Source organism: Eutrema salsugineum, unplaced genomic scaffold (assembly GCF_000478725.1).
Source record: "Eutrema salsugineum unplaced genomic scaffold, Eutsalg1_0 scaffold_5, whole genome shotgun sequence".
Taxonomy (NCBI): Eukaryota; Viridiplantae; Streptophyta; class Magnoliopsida; order Brassicales; family Brassicaceae; genus Eutrema; species Eutrema salsugineum.
In genome coordinates, this window is record NW_006256612.1 from 9,469,176 (window position 1) to 9,484,889 (window position 15,714).

The 15,714-nt window shown below is 37.2% G+C and overlaps 5 protein-coding genes across 6 annotated transcripts; 2 read left to right on the plus strand and 3 right to left on the minus strand.

Annotated features, from left to right (window-relative positions):
• The first annotated feature begins 560 nt into the window (after window positions 1-560).
• LOC18993143 lies at window positions 561-1,406 on the plus strand. Its single transcript, XM_006416632.2, has 2 exons — window positions 561-835; window positions 1,011-1,406. The coding sequence occupies exons 1-2, from the start codon at window positions 629-631 to the stop codon at window positions 1,155-1,157; spliced, it is 354 nt and encodes a 117-aa protein (XP_006416695.1). The 5' UTR covers window positions 561-628; the 3' UTR covers window positions 1,158-1,406.
• A 9-nt stretch (window positions 1,407-1,415) lies between these two features.
• Window positions 1,416-7,303, minus strand: LOC18993144 (probable phospholipid-transporting ATPase 4). Its single transcript, XM_006416633.2, has 11 exons — window positions 6,859-7,303; window positions 4,425-6,330; window positions 4,230-4,340; window positions 3,867-4,143; window positions 3,699-3,787; window positions 3,530-3,614; window positions 3,207-3,416; window positions 2,967-3,092; window positions 2,794-2,892; window positions 2,506-2,697; window positions 1,416-2,412 (listed from the first exon to the last, which is right to left on the minus strand). Exons 2-11 carry the CDS (start codon window positions 6,215-6,217, stop codon window positions 1,726-1,728), a joined length of 3,669 nt encoding a protein of 1,222 aa, XP_006416696.1. The 5' UTR covers window positions 6,218-6,330; window positions 6,859-7,303; the 3' UTR covers window positions 1,416-1,725.
• A 4,642-nt stretch (window positions 7,304-11,945) lies between these two features.
• LOC112084148 lies at window positions 11,946-13,397 on the minus strand. Its single transcript, XM_024153315.1, has 2 exons — window positions 13,324-13,397; window positions 11,946-12,259 (listed from the first exon to the last, which is right to left on the minus strand). The coding sequence occupies exons 1-2, from the start codon at window positions 13,352-13,354 to the stop codon at window positions 12,057-12,059; spliced, it is 234 nt and encodes a 77-aa protein (XP_024009083.1). The 5' UTR covers window positions 13,355-13,397; the 3' UTR covers window positions 11,946-12,056.
• LOC18993145 lies at window positions 12,266-13,395 on the minus strand. The gene is made up of 2 exons (XM_024153314.1): window positions 13,324-13,395; window positions 12,266-13,200 (listed from the first exon to the last, which is right to left on the minus strand). Exon 2 carries the CDS (start codon window positions 13,147-13,149, stop codon window positions 12,583-12,585), a length of 567 nt encoding a protein of 188 aa, XP_024009082.1. The 5' UTR covers window positions 13,150-13,200; window positions 13,324-13,395; the 3' UTR covers window positions 12,266-12,582.
• Window positions 13,398-13,825: 428 nt separating the features above from the next.
• Window positions 13,826-15,664, plus strand: LOC18993146 (protein IQ-DOMAIN 1). 2 transcript variants are annotated; one of them, XM_024152733.1, is made up of 5 exons: window positions 13,826-13,984; window positions 14,055-14,327; window positions 14,434-14,628; window positions 14,705-14,818; window positions 14,909-15,664. In XM_024152733.1, exons 1-5 carry the CDS (start codon window positions 13,922-13,924, stop codon window positions 15,410-15,412), a joined length of 1,149 nt encoding a protein of 382 aa, XP_024008501.1. In that variant the 5' UTR covers window positions 13,826-13,921; the 3' UTR covers window positions 15,413-15,664. The 2 variants fall into 2 exon arrangements, with proteins under 2 accessions (XP_024008501.1, XP_006416698.1); XM_006416635.2 differs by having other exon boundaries at window positions 14,052-14,327; window positions 14,909-15,663.
• Window positions 15,665-15,714: the final 50 nt, after the last annotated feature.

Genomic DNA, 15,714 nt, shown 5'->3' on the forward strand with positions numbered 1-15,714 from the left:
TCATAGTTTGCTCTTTAACAACAATTAAATGTTTTGATTGTGAAACTGAAACGTATAACTAACAATCAACAGGCCTTTGCACTTACAAACTCTGTGTGTGAGTCTTAGGGAATTTTGCGGACTGGACTGAAAGTTTGAATGTCCATAATACGGTCTGCAAGCATACAAAAGGAAACCGATTGTTACCCTTGAACTTCACGCAAATTAAAATGATCTTGAATCATAAATATAGACCCAGCTTATACAGTTATACTTAACTTGTCCTCCGATATATATCACTGATTCACTGTATGCTTGCGTTTTAGTACCCTTTAGAAGTCCATGTATTATTTAGACTTTACTTGGAAATCTTTGTTATATAATTGTACATTTCCATTTCCATTACAATATGACATTGAGAAACTTCGTCACAATTCCGTGTGACCGCATCATTGATTTCATAGATTGGGTAAAATTGGTAGTGATCAAAGTTACGGGGTAAAAATTGGATCCGAATAAAAGAGTGTTAAGGTATAGGGTATAAGAGTCTTTTCATTCAATAATTTTCTCATAACGGAGATCTGAAAAGTTAAATAATACGTACGAATAAAGGTGGTGAAGAGAGAGAGAGAGAGAGTCGTGGTTGTCTATGGCGATCAAAGCGGGAAAGGTTCTAAGAACGGCGACGGCTGCCGCTAGGAAGTTCCAACATAAGCAGTTCTCAGCCGCGAATTCGGCTTCTACAGTTACACCGCCGGTGACTCCTTGTTCCGGTGTAGGAACATTTCTTGGTATTCCCGAGCTTCCTCGCTCCAACACCGATCTATTGATCTCCAAGTACATCAGACTCTACCAGGTAATATATATATACATGATCACTGTCTGATTTCTAAGATCGTTAATAGAAAAATAAAGAATCTTGGTCTTTTTTTAGTACGATTATTTTCCTTTTAAAACAAGCACACCACCTGTTCGATGAGATGTCTCTTTAAAGAGCATTGAATTGATGTCCAGAATTGCTGTTTCTGTAGAATCGATTGACGAAGAAGGGTGAATTCACAGAAGAGAAGCTAACGACAATGTTGTCTGGTAATGTCGGGATCAGTGAGACCATCAAGTTACTCGAGGGCCGCAAAACTGGTGGAGATTTTTCTTCAAAGTCAAATAAAAATAAATAATTCCTCTGTTTCATCAGTTTTCACAACATACAATAATACTTCAAGCTTTTGCATTTCTAGTCTGCAAGTTTGTTTCTTCTATTGGATCTCAACAATGTGCTGAAAATACATATTAAGCATTCATAAGATTTTTTTTTTTTTCTTGGGCTATCAACTGTCTCAAAACATTATCTGAATCCGTTAACAATCAAGAACTATGAGAAATATATGTTTCTGTCACAAACAACCTTTGTGTTTTCATGTCAGAAGATCCGAGAGTGCGGAACAAAGGAACACACTTTTTTGGTGTTGCAATCGGTCCTAAGTATACACACACAAAAAAATCTATGTATAGTTCTGTTTCTGATACAACAAAGAGCCCAAAACATCAGTCAGCTACTTTCACAAACTCACACTATAATTTCTCCCTTTTGCTTTCTTCCATGTCATACGCACACAACAGCATCAAGAGCTGTCTCCATTCTGAATCAAAATCCAGCGCCTACCTCCTTTGATGAACCTCATACTGTTTCTACAGGTTGGAAATCTCAAAGATTAACAATAACCTTTCCTGAGGAAGCCCCAGAAGCTATAATGATCTTGGGGACATTGTATCTTGAGCTGAGCAATGTGACATATTTGACTGTTTCTTGTTGAGTTTTGACCTTAGATGTCTGATTTTCGCATCAACTCTTGCTGTGAACCCGATCTTTGTCTTCTCCCGTGCTTTGGTACGCTCCCGAGTCCACATCCTTCTATCCTCCACATCTCTCTTGTAGTATTTGATCTCCTGAATGATGTGGTGATCCAATGGATTTAAGATTCTTTGGAAGGATATGTGGGCAAAGTAAGGGAGCACTGTGGTCACTGTCACCAAAAACGTGGCTACCCAATATATGGGAGCAGGAGCAAGAATCTCAGCTAGGATTCTATAGATGTTCCCTGAAAGACTTGGAGGCATCATCCCGTAGAGCGCAACAAACAGATACCATAAACCAATGCTTCCCCAGATCAATACGTGTTGGATCCAAGTGAAGTGGCTCATCGTTAAAGCGATCTGTACATTCACAGCCCAAATAATGCAAGTAAACATGGTGGTACCAACAGCATCCATGTCAGCGGTTTGGCCACTGGCTCTGAAAGCCTGCTCATAAATGACTCCAATGTTGAGGAAGAATATGACAAGAGAGGAGTACACGCCATTTCCCATCCACCCGAGTATTCTATACCAGTCAAAGAACAGATTTTTCTTCCCTTGTTGGTATAACGCAGGAAACTGCAAAACAGAGAAAGAGTTCTTTTGTGGTGAGTGAGATTCAAAAGGAGCTTTTAAGGTTTGACCTCTCACAGCAAATAAATTCAACCTTACCTGCAAGCAGATCTCAGAGGAAACATCTTGTTCAAAGACTCCGAGTGCAATCACTGGCAATGAGGTAAGGACGACGTTGAAGAGTAATAGGTAGTAGTCATTATAGACTGACTGCCCAGAAAACCCGGTGAAGGCCTCAAAATAGAAGAGTGTGAGACCAAATGCTATGTTTTTGTAGAAGAAATAGCAGATCTGGATGCAGCACAATACTATATGTTAGAAAGCAAAAACGTGATAGAGTAGAAGAGGATGCATAAAAGTAGAGGATATCCTGTAAACACATATTACCATTTGAGCTATTCTTTTGTAGCACCAATGTCCATGAACGACGAGTAATCTTTCCAGAAATCGGAACTGGGCAATCGAAAAATCACTTGCCATAACAGCCTGCAAAAGATATGATAATCAGCACACAAAAAATTAAGTTATTGCTAATTTGCAACAAGTTGGATCACACTAACCTGCATTCCTTCAACCCCACTAATGCCAACGCCTATGTCAGCTTCTTGAATCATTCCAACATCATTTGCACCATCACCTATTGCCAATGTGGTTTTTCCGGTTCCCTCTTTAACTAACCTTGTGACCTTGTTTTAAGAATAATGAAACATAAATGAATAAAAATTAGACAACGGAAGGAACTCATGAAGCCAACGTGTTTATATACATGGCGTAAGAGATGGGTGTGGGGAAGGGTATACCAAAGCTTTCTGCTTAGGAGACACACGACAGCAAATGACTGACGCACAATCGACTGCCAAAGCAAGAAACTGATACTTCATCTCATCCTCCAATGCATACGTTAGAGTTTTCCCGTCAATGATCAAAGAAAAGGCAGCATGTGGATCTTTCTCTAGCTTCACCATTTGTACAGCTTTAGTGATTTGATTCAAAATATTCTCCTTCACAGCCTGATTACATCAACAGGCATATCGATTGAAACTTCAAACTGTAGATGGGAGAGAGATCACTCTACAATAGGGTCCTCAATACTTAAGTAAAAGAAATCATCTTTGTCCCATACCTTTGAATCTTGGGATCCTCCTTCTGAGTTCATCACAGTTATACATATCTGTTTCATGCCTTGCCGAAGTAAACTACACGAATATCTGCAGTTCAAAACATAAGAGTAAATTGGTCAAAGAACTTCAAAGATAAATGAATCTGCTTCAATGTATCGTAGTCGTTCTAACCCAATGTTGATTGCTGTTTCCATCTTATCCCCGGTTAAAACCCATAATTTGAGGCCAGCTTGGGCAAGTTTATCTATGCACTGGGGTACCTAAGCCAAAAAAGGAAACTCTTTACATGAACAAGATGGAGGAGATGGAACTAAGGTGTCTTGTCTGATATATGCATACCCCTTTCTGGAGTTTGTCCTCCACAGCAGTTGCACCTACAAGAATAAGGTCTTTTTCGATCATATCCGATATTTTCTCAAGCAACTCATCTCTGTCAGATCCTATAGAAGTTTTGGCCTTGTGAAACTCAGCGTTCCAAGCTGAATATTCATCCTCATCAAGCTTTCTGTATGAAAGTGCAAGAGTACGGAGTCCCGCTTCTCCATATTCATTTAAATGCTTAGTGGTAGGTCCTAAGTATGTTTTCCCATTTTTCGCCAGTCTTTCAAAAATGATACTGCAAAGGTTTAATAAGAACTTGTTGAAATTTATATGATAATACAAAAATCAATCGGAATGTATCTTTCTAGCTTTTCAGCTAACCTGTCAGCTCCTTTGCATAGCAGAAGAATCTGCCCTTCCTCGTCACGTACAACAACTGACATTCGCTTCCGTTTGCTAGTGAAATCCAATAAATTCAGAACTTTATACTCCCTGCATTGTTTCTGATACATATTCAGGATGTGTGCTTAAAACCAATAATCAAAGAATTAAGACCAGATCTCTAAGTAGTCTTACCTTTCAATAGTTTGCCCTGAAGAAGATAACCTTTCATGAACATAAACGCTTGATTGGGTTCTCTTAAAGAACTCAAAACCAAACTCACTCGCAGCAGTAAGAAAAGAAGCTTCATCTGGTGACTCCGCTTCATATGTGTACTTTCCAGTCTCCTCGTTAAGCTCGGGAATAGCTGTGTGGCAAATAGCTAATATGCGAAAGAACAGCAAAATGTCATTTGTATGTGGCTCCCTCAACCAGTTCCCATTCATAAGCCGTACATCCTCAAAACCAAAACCCTTTATAGGAATCCTAGGATTATTCTCAGCTTCATGATTACTGCTACTTTCTACCTCAATTTCTTGAGCACGCGCCCTTGGAGTACTTGTCCTACTTGATACTTCTCCGTGATCATCAAGATCAACAGCCATTTGCTGTGCGGCAGCAACTTCCACTTCGCTGGAACGCACTCCATAAGAAGTGCCAGCAATTGAGCATTTCAGAAAATCCATCTGGTTACAAGTCAAAGTCCCCGTTTTATCAGAAAGGATAGTATCAACCTGTCCTAGCTCTTCGTTTAGATTCGACGTGCGTGCGTGTGCTGGAACCCCACTCTCACTGTCATACATGTGCAAATCTTTATTGATGAAAGTTGCTTGCAAGACTTTTACAACCTCAATGGAGACATAGAGAGAGATCGGTATCAAGTATCCGTACAGCAACAGAGCAGTGATCAGATGTACAACTCCAGCATAAACAGGATTAATGGGATTGGTCAAGTTCTCAGGCTCGTCAGGTCTTAAGTACCACCATTTCGGCATGTGAAACTTGGTCTCCCATGCAAATCCTGATGAACTTATGCAAGAGATCAAAATAAGTAGGACAAGAAGAGTGTAGATGATATAGTCCATTGTCTTCTCGATCCTGCTCCTTTTCGAAGGCGAGCTTGTTGAGTTCTGCATCACTTTAGTATCATGCCCTGTGAATACCACCACTCCGTAAACAAAAGGTGTATTCCTAAGCTTTGAATCTCTTAACAGAATCTGACTTGGATCCAGCGGAAATATCTGTCGCTCATACTCAAGATTGCCAACAAATGTGTAAAGACTCGGGTTCGGATCCTCGCATCTTATTGTCCCCGTGAAATTCTTGAAAGATTCGTCGTCATCTAGCGACAATGTTGCTTCCAAGGACCTTTTCACTTTCAAGTTTGTCTCGCCATCTAAATTCATAGTCTCTACATAACAAATACCATCCTCGTAACTAGACGACAACAAGAGCAAATCAGCAGGGAAAAACCCGTCTTTCTCCACTTTCACAATATCCCCAACACTAATCTTCTTCCACTTTCTGCGACGAAACTCTCCATCGCGTTTATGAACATAAGCTTTCCGCGCATTGATCTTCACATCCTGCATAAACCTACTCCAATCTTCAAGAGCCTCTTTTAGCATACTGAGCCCAACAACGAACACTAACGGAGCAATCATGCTCCATTTGTTGAACGGCGAGAGAGGGAACACCGAGAGAATCGCAGCTACCAAGAAGTAGAAATTGGCAGCGCGGTGAAACTGTTCGTAGAGCGATTTGGGAAAGAAAGTGATCAGATTGTACCTCGTGGTAGAGACATAGTTAGAACGATATCTCAAAGGCTTCTTCTTGTGCATATGAGGTTGATTACAGAACACGGTCCTGCTAAATCCTGGACCTTGGATTGGGTGAGGGTCTTGACCCTCGTCTGCGCTTGGCCTAAGACATCCAAATGTGTATATATGGCTTAGTCTCAGCTTTGACCTTCTTCTACCTCTTGCCATTACCTCAGAGAACTTCAACTCAAGAACAAATACAGAATCTTTATCAAGAACTCTTCTTCTTCATCAAGACTCTTAGTGGTGCTCAATGTCTCATATCTACAGGAAATGTTGGTCTGTAGAGAAGATTAAACCCAATACACAATCAGATTTTTCACAACATAAAGTTTCGATCTTGGCAACGAAAATATATTTTTTATAAAAGGGAAAAAAATCATTTAATTAGTAATCCGAGTCTGTATGACAAGTAAAACTAAATCAAGCTCCAATGTTATCAGATTTAGCGGACTAATTGAATCGATTAACATTTTGGATTTCAAATCTACCAATAAACCCGGAAAAGGAAGAAACAAAAAAAGTGATACTTTAATTTCTAACGCATTTGCATCTTTCTCTTATAAGGAAAGAAAGAAACAACAAATCTCTGGTAATTCCGGTTGATCCCGGAAATTCTGACAGGGAACGATCAAGCAGTAGGTGAATAGAAAGAAGGAAACAGCTGCAATAAGAAAAAACTAGTAGAGATCTTCAAACCCAGCAGCAAGTTAAGTACATCAGAGACTCATAAAACAAAAAATTTGATTCAGTAACTGGAGATCTTGGTAGGAGAAAGAGCCAAATCTGGGTCGAAACCAAGGAATTACCGAGGAGAGAGACAACACCCGCTGGTAACAAAGACGAATTAACATGAACTCATTTCAGCAAGAAGATGAGCCGAGAACTTGAGAGCAATGGCGGATCAAGACGCAAGAAAAAAAGAAGTAACTTTCTCTCTCTGTCTCTCAGATTATTTGAATATCTCAAGTGTTCTCCAGAGAGATGGGGTTTTAGAAAAAAGACACAGATTTGTTCTCTGTATGATTTTTAACTCGGTGTTTCTTTTCTTGCTTAGACTGGAAATTTGAACCAGTGCAAGGATCTTTCGGTGTTGCTTCTTCCTCGTCTTCTTCTCTCTCTCTCTCTGTCTCTTCGACTATGATCTCTAATTAACTTCAATTAACGAGAAATCATTTTACTTTCTTGTTTGTCTATAATATTTTGTAGGTACACAATCTCATTAATCTACCATAATCCCCCAAAAAAAGTCACCACTGCACCTTAAAAGTAAAGAATGATCAACAAATTGTAATAGCTGAACAAAATAATACAATTTGTTAAGACAAATGATAAACCGTGATCAACTGTACTGAATTTTTGAATACATAATTTGTTTTTATTAATGTAGATGGACTAGTCATGATTTTCCATTCAAGTAATTGGTTGCTCAAACAATCAAACAAAAAACACTTGTTCCACTCAATTTTGTGCAAGTAAAAAAAGTTGATTTATTTAGTTTGAATCATTCAATATATATCGACATATCTTTAATATTGTCATATTACTACAATTGGTTAAAAAGAAAGTTTGTATTTCTTTTACGTACAGTTTAAATATTAGGTTTTTCGTTTGACAAAGATTAATAGATTATTTACCATTTCCCCTAAAGAAATAGTGGTTCATTTAAATAACAGACTTTTTTTTCCTTAAATTAGTAAATCCATTTCTCTTTAACCAAAGAAAACATAGTGGTGCTTTTTTCTAAGGTTCATGTAATAGTCTTGAAAATATGATGACGTGTCAGGAACTCTTTTTCTTTTACGAAGCGAGATCGCGGGGGAGTCGATTAAACCAATCCGCACCGTTTTGCATCTTTATGTGATCCACTTGTGGGCTCCATCTCCTATTATTTTTTTTTGATAATAATAATAATCATACTCCACGGAAAATCAGTTGTATACAATTTTTGATAACATTTATTTCTTTAAAATCAATCATATGTTAAGAATACAATCAATGCTTCTCTAACAAGGTGATATGTGACCACAATTATGTAACGCATAAGCTCGGTATCATATCAATCCCGGTTTTAAGAGCCTAACTTTTTATAAAATTTTGTGAAAATATGATAATTTGAATGTCATCTTTCTAAACATAATAATCTCAAATTAGACTGCCCATGGATGTTTTCGTTTTTGGTCACATGTTTATAGGCATTACGCACATAGATTAAACTATTTTTTGTCGTCATTTCATTCCATTAAAGAGGAGCAGAAAATTACAAAGTGTTACAGGAGATTACATAATTGGAACAAGAAACTCGAGCATTTTTAGCTAGTACATGATCTATACTATAATATTTAAAATTATATAGTATATAGCATATACGCTCCTATAGCTAAGTATATATTGTCTTCTTCTTTTCTGGTCCCAAAAATATAATTTTAAAATGGAATTATATGAAAGTATGATGATAGATGGAGACATGACATTGCCTGGTGTGACATCCAAACGGCAAATGTATGGACAAATTGAATGAAGAAATAGCAAAAAGACTGCCACTTGCCAAATCAAACATTGCTCAAAATATCAGTAATCCTCACCATGTTTATACTCTCTCTATCTTTTTATCTATATATGTAGTTTTTTAGGTTATTTTATCCTTGAATACAAGTTATACAACATAACGAAAATTAAAAAGTAAGATAAAAGACTGAAAATTCTACAATTTTTTAAAAAATTATCAGAAAAGGAGAAAAACATACACAGAATTCACGTCAATTCTTGTTGACTATAAAATACAATAAATGGATGATTCCTTTACAGTATATATATATGTATGTATATATATATAAATCATGTCTATATGTCAAAGTAAGTGGTTAAAATTATAAGTAATAAAGAGAGAGTGGTTGATACAAATATACACATAGCTGAATATTATAAGTAAACTTGGGTTGGAAGGATAATCACATGGGATAACCTCTCCATGATTCGATGGACCTTTATCGAATTTTTCGCCCATCACTTTTTACTACTTCCATTTCTCGTGCACAATATTGACCTAGTTTGTACTATTTTACTAATTCTTCGACCCTACTTTTCTTAAATATAATACATAATATGGCTCATATTAAAAGAATATGGCAATCTACTGTTTACTTACGTGACTTTTCTTTATTATGCTTATAATTAATAGAACGTAGAGGTTTCAACAAAATCGAATTGTTGGGACCAGCGGGAGAAAGACATATAAAAATAAAACCAATAGCTGACAAATAAGCTTTGACAAAATAAAACATCTATGGTACTTGTTTGTTGTGACTTATATATTATCAACATCGAATGCTTCTTCATTATGGTTAGTACTTAGTACGAGACATGATAACTATGCAGATGATTCAGACAACTCCGTTAGGAGAATTACTCTTTCGCCTAATATATCAGTACCACCTTAGCCGTTGATTTGTTTGACTTTTCAACAGAAATCATTTGGAGTCGTTTAGAAATCGAACGCCCAGATTTTAAACGTGAGAGGAGATGGTAACTAGGACCCCACATAGAGGCGTCCCATAACTATTCAACAATTCAAGGCAATTATTTTGTTCAATTTGTAAGTTTTTTTTTCTTTTTTTTTTATGAGAAAAGGCTTTTCAATTTGTAAGTTGGATAAAATTAATTGTGTATACGTTTATATGTTTCAAATTTCATATGGGTGCGTCGCATAGCGTTAATAATGTGACAAAACAAATAGACATCCATATTAATGAACTTTCTTTGATTGATTAAAATTTTAAATATTTTTCCATATACAAAAGAAAAAAAATTTACCTTACCGTACGTACTCGTATGCTATAACTGTGTTACATCCCCTCCACGAACAATAATATTAGAAGTCTACAAATTCAATTTTTTTTTTTCGTATTGCGTATTCCCTGTATCTGCAATCAAAATGATATTACTTTTCACCAACAAAATAATTGAAAATTTACCACCACTTTTTTTTTTTTTTTTGCTTTCAGGAATTCATGGTGTATGTATCGTTGATTAGTCATTTGACTCAATACGCTAGCTCATCAAAGTGATTTATATAGTTCCATCAATCACGTATATCTAAATTAAACAGTTTTCAAAATTTGATGGCTTGCTTTGGTCATATTTTTACAAATAAGTAACACTGCCACAAGTAAAAAACAAGGTAGAGAGTGAGATCAACCTCTCTATGTGAATTCAAATTTCACTAGTCGTTACAACTTATAATATTGTTTTTTATAGAGCCCCTGGTGATCTAATTTATTTTGTTGGACAGTCAAGTTGGAAAATTTAGCATTGCACATTCGCACTCATCATTAAAATTTGCACGATAAAAGGAGCTAATGGACCAATTTTCTTTTTGAATAAATGTGATAATGGTGACAATTGTTGACTTGTTTAGTTGATTGTGAGGGGGAATGTTCAAATATCCAAAAAACACATGCACAAAGCAAAAAAGACCATCACATTGGCATGACAGGAGCATTAAGACAAATCTTACAGAGAAAAAACAAACAAAAAATGTGTTTGTTTTTTGGTATTTTGCCAATCTTAAAGTCTCTATGTCACTCTCCTATCTTTTCCTTTCCAACACCAAAGCTTAAAACGAATAGACGTATCGTTGACTTTAACGGGAAAGAAAATAAAAGAAAAGAAAGAACAAACAAAAAACAAGCACGTCGTAATAATACGTCTATTCGTTTTAAACTTGTGTTTTTTTTCTTGCCTTCGTCGATGTGTGTTTTACGTTGGAATTATTATAATCGATGAACATAGAAATTAGGATAATGAAGTTTCATCAATTTTCTTTTATTTCTAAATCAGTTTATACTACAATTATATCAAAACGATGATGAATAATTTAATCAGGTAAGATGTTAGAAAAAGGAGATGGAGATTTTCCATTTAATAGGTCAATTGTAAGGATTCATATGTGCGACTTATATAGAAAGATAAGGAAGTAAACTATTTTATATAATATTATCAAAAGATTTCACATTGACGGTAAATAATGATGTAGAGATTAGGACAACATCTTTCATAAAAAAAAACAGAAAAGATTATGACAACATCCAGAATCAGACTTATCCAGTGAGTCAAACAAAGACCGATTCCGTGTTTTTTAAAAAGGTTTAGTTGTATGCAAAATGAAAAAAAAAAAGAAAGAAAAAAGATAAATACAAATTTAGTCTTACATAAAATATCTAATCAGAGTTATAGTAAACAAAATCACGTAATTTTTATATGCCGTATTCCACACGGATCTCTTTGACTTCGTTCGAACTGGGTTGCTTATAGTCAAAGTCGACGCCGTTCACAATACAATCGGGCATTTACATTGCCAGTTTCGGCCCACTAGTTTTTTGAATGATTAACTCTCTAGCCCGAGTGACTAAAGGAGTATATACATATTATGTAAATTCTTGTGATTAATTTTAGTTTCTGATAACTGAATAACAATTCACTAGGATTGTAAAAAATATACGATGTTAATATACGATGTACTGTAATACTTTTTAGGATAAGACTATAGGAGTATGTATGTATTTTGATATCACAATATTTATAGTAAACTCTCACAAGGCCCATCCTTGCAAATAGTCTGTCTAAGTTTAGCTGTTTCAAGCAACCAACCCAGTCTTATTCACCGTTAGATTAGGTGAGTGCTCCAGTATATATATTGCAAACTGCGCAAAAGTCATACTCAGAAATGCAAAAGGAAACTAGAACGTGAAAGAATTAGAGGTTATAGCATTTTGCCATCCTTGCAGACCTAAAGATAAAGATTGGTCTTTTCAATGTAATATAACCTGCCTTCAGCTAGATTGCAGCTAATAACAATGGAATTTGGCTGCCGTGCTAGTCACAAAGATGATATGGGTTTTGTCAACAATCTAAAGGGTCGTGTCTTTATTAGGCAAAGAGTTGGTTACAGTTCTTACACAGATACGAAGGGAACAAGAAGAGATAAACAACAAATGAATTTTTTTTTTCACTTGCCAGAAGTTTTGGTAGGAGTAACTGCGTCGACAATGGCTTCCATTTCTTCCTTCATACGTTCGATGACACCAGGTCCTTTCACATCATCCACTCTTGTCTTCTCATCAATGTCTTCACTTCTTCCATGAGTCTCCTTTTCATGAACCATTGATTGTTTCTCCTCTTTGCTGTTTCCAATTACACTTGTCTTCTCCTCTGGAAAAACCCAAAAGTCCAGAAGCGATCAATGAAATAAAAACAGACCTCTCTATGTCGCCCAAATTAACAATCTTTTAACAAAGCTCCGTGATTCTAGAAACTCGAAGTTCATTAAAACCTACTAATTAAATAAAAACAAAATGTTTATAAAAGGCCACAAACATGAAACTCTGTATTCAACACATCTTTGAAGCAAAATCTTATGTAATATGTTTTGGTTTGCTTCTGAACGCCAAAGTGCCGTGCTTTCCTCACGATCTCGTTTTGTTTTCGCAATGTATGTTCTTTCAGGCATGGCAAACACCAAGAGTAGGGATTGGTTATAGATAATCGGAATGGGTTATAATGGCTTCTACTCTATCCAGTGATGCCTCTAAACGCCCCGAGCTCATGTTGAATAAGGGTTCTTCAGTACCAAGCGCCCCTGTAACCTCTGGGAGTACAAAATCAGCTCTCCATCCAAACCGGAAATCGATACCAGGACTCAAACCAAGAGTGGTTTTGTTCCGAATCCGAGACACACCATCACCACCCAAACACGAAGTAAGCTTCCATTTCCAACCCATTGCATTCATTTGAAAGTTATGTCCAACACCAACCTGAAGGTTTAGAAACCTGGTGAGAGGAATCTTCTTTGACAAAACTCGAACTTCTTGATGTAATGGCTCATATATAAACTTCCACTTCCTCTCTGGTGATAATGGCTTCAACACAAGCTTCGCGTGGTAATCATTGGTGGGTTCGTTATATAACTCGAGATTGACGCCTACGCGAAGTCCTTGGAGCTCTTTTCGGAACTTGAGGAATAGCTCCGATGGAAGTAGATTGATTTTGTAAAGCTCGTCCCAAGACGGAGGTTCCTCCGGTCGCGAACTCGGTGGCTCCATACTTGAAAACAACCAAACCCTCTCGGCTCGTTTCTCAAGTTTATCCAGAAACTCGAAATTCGATAAAGCGATTAGAAGAAATTCTCTATGGGTTTTACTAAGCCAAAATTAATAGCCGACGAAACAAAAAGAAAATTGAATGAGATACTTTTATTCATCAAAGATTGGTGTTACCAGAAAGAGAGCTTTGTTTTGGTTCCGCCATGGATCTTCTGGGTTCCTATCCTTCTTTGATCTCGTTTTTGGGTTCCTGAAAAACTTATCTAGACCTAATGTATTGCGTAGGAGACGAAATGACGTGTATCAGTCTGAGCCGTCCGATCTTAATAACAGATGAACGTGTAGATCGAACCGATACTTCCCGGTCGATTAATGTTTGAACGCGTGTCCACCCGACCGGACATTTGTAATGGATAATTTTTCCCTTAAAACTAAACTTATGAGGTTAAAATTGAGAAATAGAAAACTATAAGGGGGTTTAGCGAAACTTCAGGCACAGTGTTGAAGAGAGAAAACTAAAGTTTTACCGTTATTTTAAGAAATTGCTTTCGTACCCCAAAATTTCAAATTTCAAACGTTCTCTCCCTCTTCTTCTTCTTTTTTAACAGTGCGAACTTTTTTGTCAACATCAATCTCAATTCCCAAAATCAATCTTCCTCGCTTTTTTCCCATATCACATCCCTAAAAGATTCGAAATTGTGAATCGATCGATAGCTTCTAAAGTTTTGATTTTGGTAGAATCGACGAACCAAAGGTTTCGATTTGAGCTAACATGGGTGGGTCAGGGAATTGGCTTAAATCACTAATATCTCACAGGAAACCCGTCGATGATCAGGTAATCTGAAAAATCCTTCATCTCTTAAGAGTGTTTTGGATCTCATTTGTCTATCTTATAATTGCAGCAGGAGAAGCTAAGTGAAAAGAGCAGCAAGAAGAAATGGAAGATGTGGAGGATTTCATCGGAGAGCTTCACATCTTCTTCCTCCAAGGAAGGTTTTCTCAAGAGCCGAGGAAGCTATGGACTTTCTTCTTTAGGCTCAGATCCACCGTCGTTCTCGGCCGACGAGGCTTTCACTGTGGCCATGGCAGCTCTCATTCGAGCTCCTCCCAAGGACTTCTTATTGGTTAAGCGAGAATGGGCTTCAACAAGAATCCAGGCTGCTTTTCGTGCATTCCTGGTATATGAATTTTTGAATAATTTGTAGTTAGTGTAGCTGCTAATTGCGATTTTAACCATTTCATATCATCTAAAAAGCTCTCTGTGTTTGTATTTTTTTTGTTCAGGCAAGACAGGCGTTTAGAGCTTTGAAGGCTGTTGTGAGAATTCAGGCGATATTTCGCGGCAGACAAGTTCGAAAACAAGCAGCCGTTACACTCAGGTGTATGCAAGCTCTTGTTCGTGTCCAGTCTCGTGTTAGAGCTCATCGTAGAGCGCCTTCAGACTCAACTGAACTGAAAGATCCTGCAAAGCAGACCGAGGTAAGGATTCGGAGAGTTCTGAGTAAGCCTATTGAACACACTCATATGTGACTCTGGTTTGATATTTTTTTTATAGAAAGGATGGTGTGGTAGCCCAAGAAGTGTTAAGGAAGTGAAAACAAAATTACAAATGAAGCAAGAAGGCGCTATTAAAAGGGAGAGAGCTATGGTTTATGCTCTCACGCATCAGGTTAGTTTATGTAATTTACAGCATAAATCTCAGGAGTGTTTAGCTGAGTGTAATAATCTCTGACTGAGTTCGTTTTGGTTGTTTTGGCAGTCGAGGACGTGTCCAAGTCCAAACCGAAACGCAAGAGTAATTAAGCATCATGGTTCGCGCAAGAGCAGTCCTGGTTGGAACTGGTTTGAAGATGTTGGGACATTTTCAAGGAAAAGTAGCGAGAGCAGTGTATTGTCTGAACATGAGTCTGTAAAAGTCAGGAAGAACAATCTTACTTCAACTAGAGTTCTTGCTAGACCTCCTCTTCTTCTTCCTCCGGTTTCTTCTGGCACGAGTTCTGGTTATTTACACGATGAGACATCAACCTCGTCGACATCTCAATCACCATTTGCATTCTCCGGCAGTGTTCTTGAAAGTGATGGGTACTATCGAAAGCCGAGCTACATGAGCCTGACACAATCTACTCAAGCCAAGCAGAGACAATCAGGATCATCTTGCAATGGAGATGATAGACGCAGTGCTGGTTCAGAGCAGTGTACTGATCTATACCCTCCGGGAATAGTAACTGGAAGACATGTCTGGGCTAAGAGCCAGCGAAGCTAAAAAAGGAAGCCGTGATGATTCACTGCAAGTCATTTTCAACAGCCTGTTGGTTTCTCTCTTTCTATCTTGTTTCAGGAACGGCTCCTGTAAACATATACACGAACTATAGATACAGAAACAGCTTCTGTGTACCGTTTACATATAAGAATATTTGTGATAGTTACTTGAGCTTGAAGTGTTAGGCTATTTAGGCCACTAGCAATAACTTGGAAATTGTTCCTCCTTGATTGTTAAACTTTCACTATATTCATTGTTTACTTATATTTCATCGTTTACTTAAATATTTCAAGAAGAAGAGGCAT

Bases quoted from the DNA above. Each gene is read 5' to 3' on its own strand.
- LOC112084148 (XM_024153315.1), bottom strand. From the start codon at position 13,354: ATGGCGGAACCAAAACAAAGCTCTCTTTCTG. The intron at 12,260-13,323 runs GTAACACCAATC...GGGTTTTTCCAG, and splicing joins AAAACAAAGCTCTCTTTCTG to AGGAGAAGACAAGTGTAATT.
- LOC18993144 (XM_006416633.2), bottom strand. From the start codon at position 6,217: ATGGCAAGAGGTAGAAGAAGGTCAAAGCTGAGACTAAGCCATATATAC. The intron at 2,698-2,793 runs GTAATATGTGTT...TGCTGCATCCAG, and splicing joins ACAAAAGAATAGCTCAAATG to ATCTGCTATTTCTTCTACAA. The intron at 2,413-2,505 runs GTAAGGTTGAAT...TCTGTTTTGCAG, and splicing joins CCTCTGAGATCTGCTTGCAG to TTTCCTGCGTTATACCAACA.
- LOC18993145 (XM_024153314.1), bottom strand. From the start codon at position 13,149: ATGGAGCCACCGAGTTCGCGACCGGAGGAACCTCCGTCTTGGGACGAG.
- LOC18993146 (XM_006416635.2), top strand. From the start codon at position 13,922: ATGGGTGGGTCAGGGAATTGGCTTAAATCACTAATATCTCACAGGAAA. The intron at 13,985-14,051 runs GTAATCTGAAAA...TTATAATTGCAG, and splicing joins GGAAACCCGTCGATGATCAG to CAGGAGAAGCTAAGTGAAAA. The intron at 14,819-14,908 runs GTTAGTTTATGT...TTGTTTTGGCAG, and splicing joins TTTATGCTCTCACGCATCAG to TCGAGGACGTGTCCAAGTCC.
- LOC18993143 (XM_006416632.2), top strand. From the start codon at position 629: ATGGCGATCAAAGCGGGAAAGGTTCTAAGAACGGCGACGGCTGCCGCT. The intron at 836-1,010 runs GTAATATATATA...CTGTTTCTGTAG, and splicing joins AGTACATCAGACTCTACCAG to AATCGATTGACGAAGAAGGG.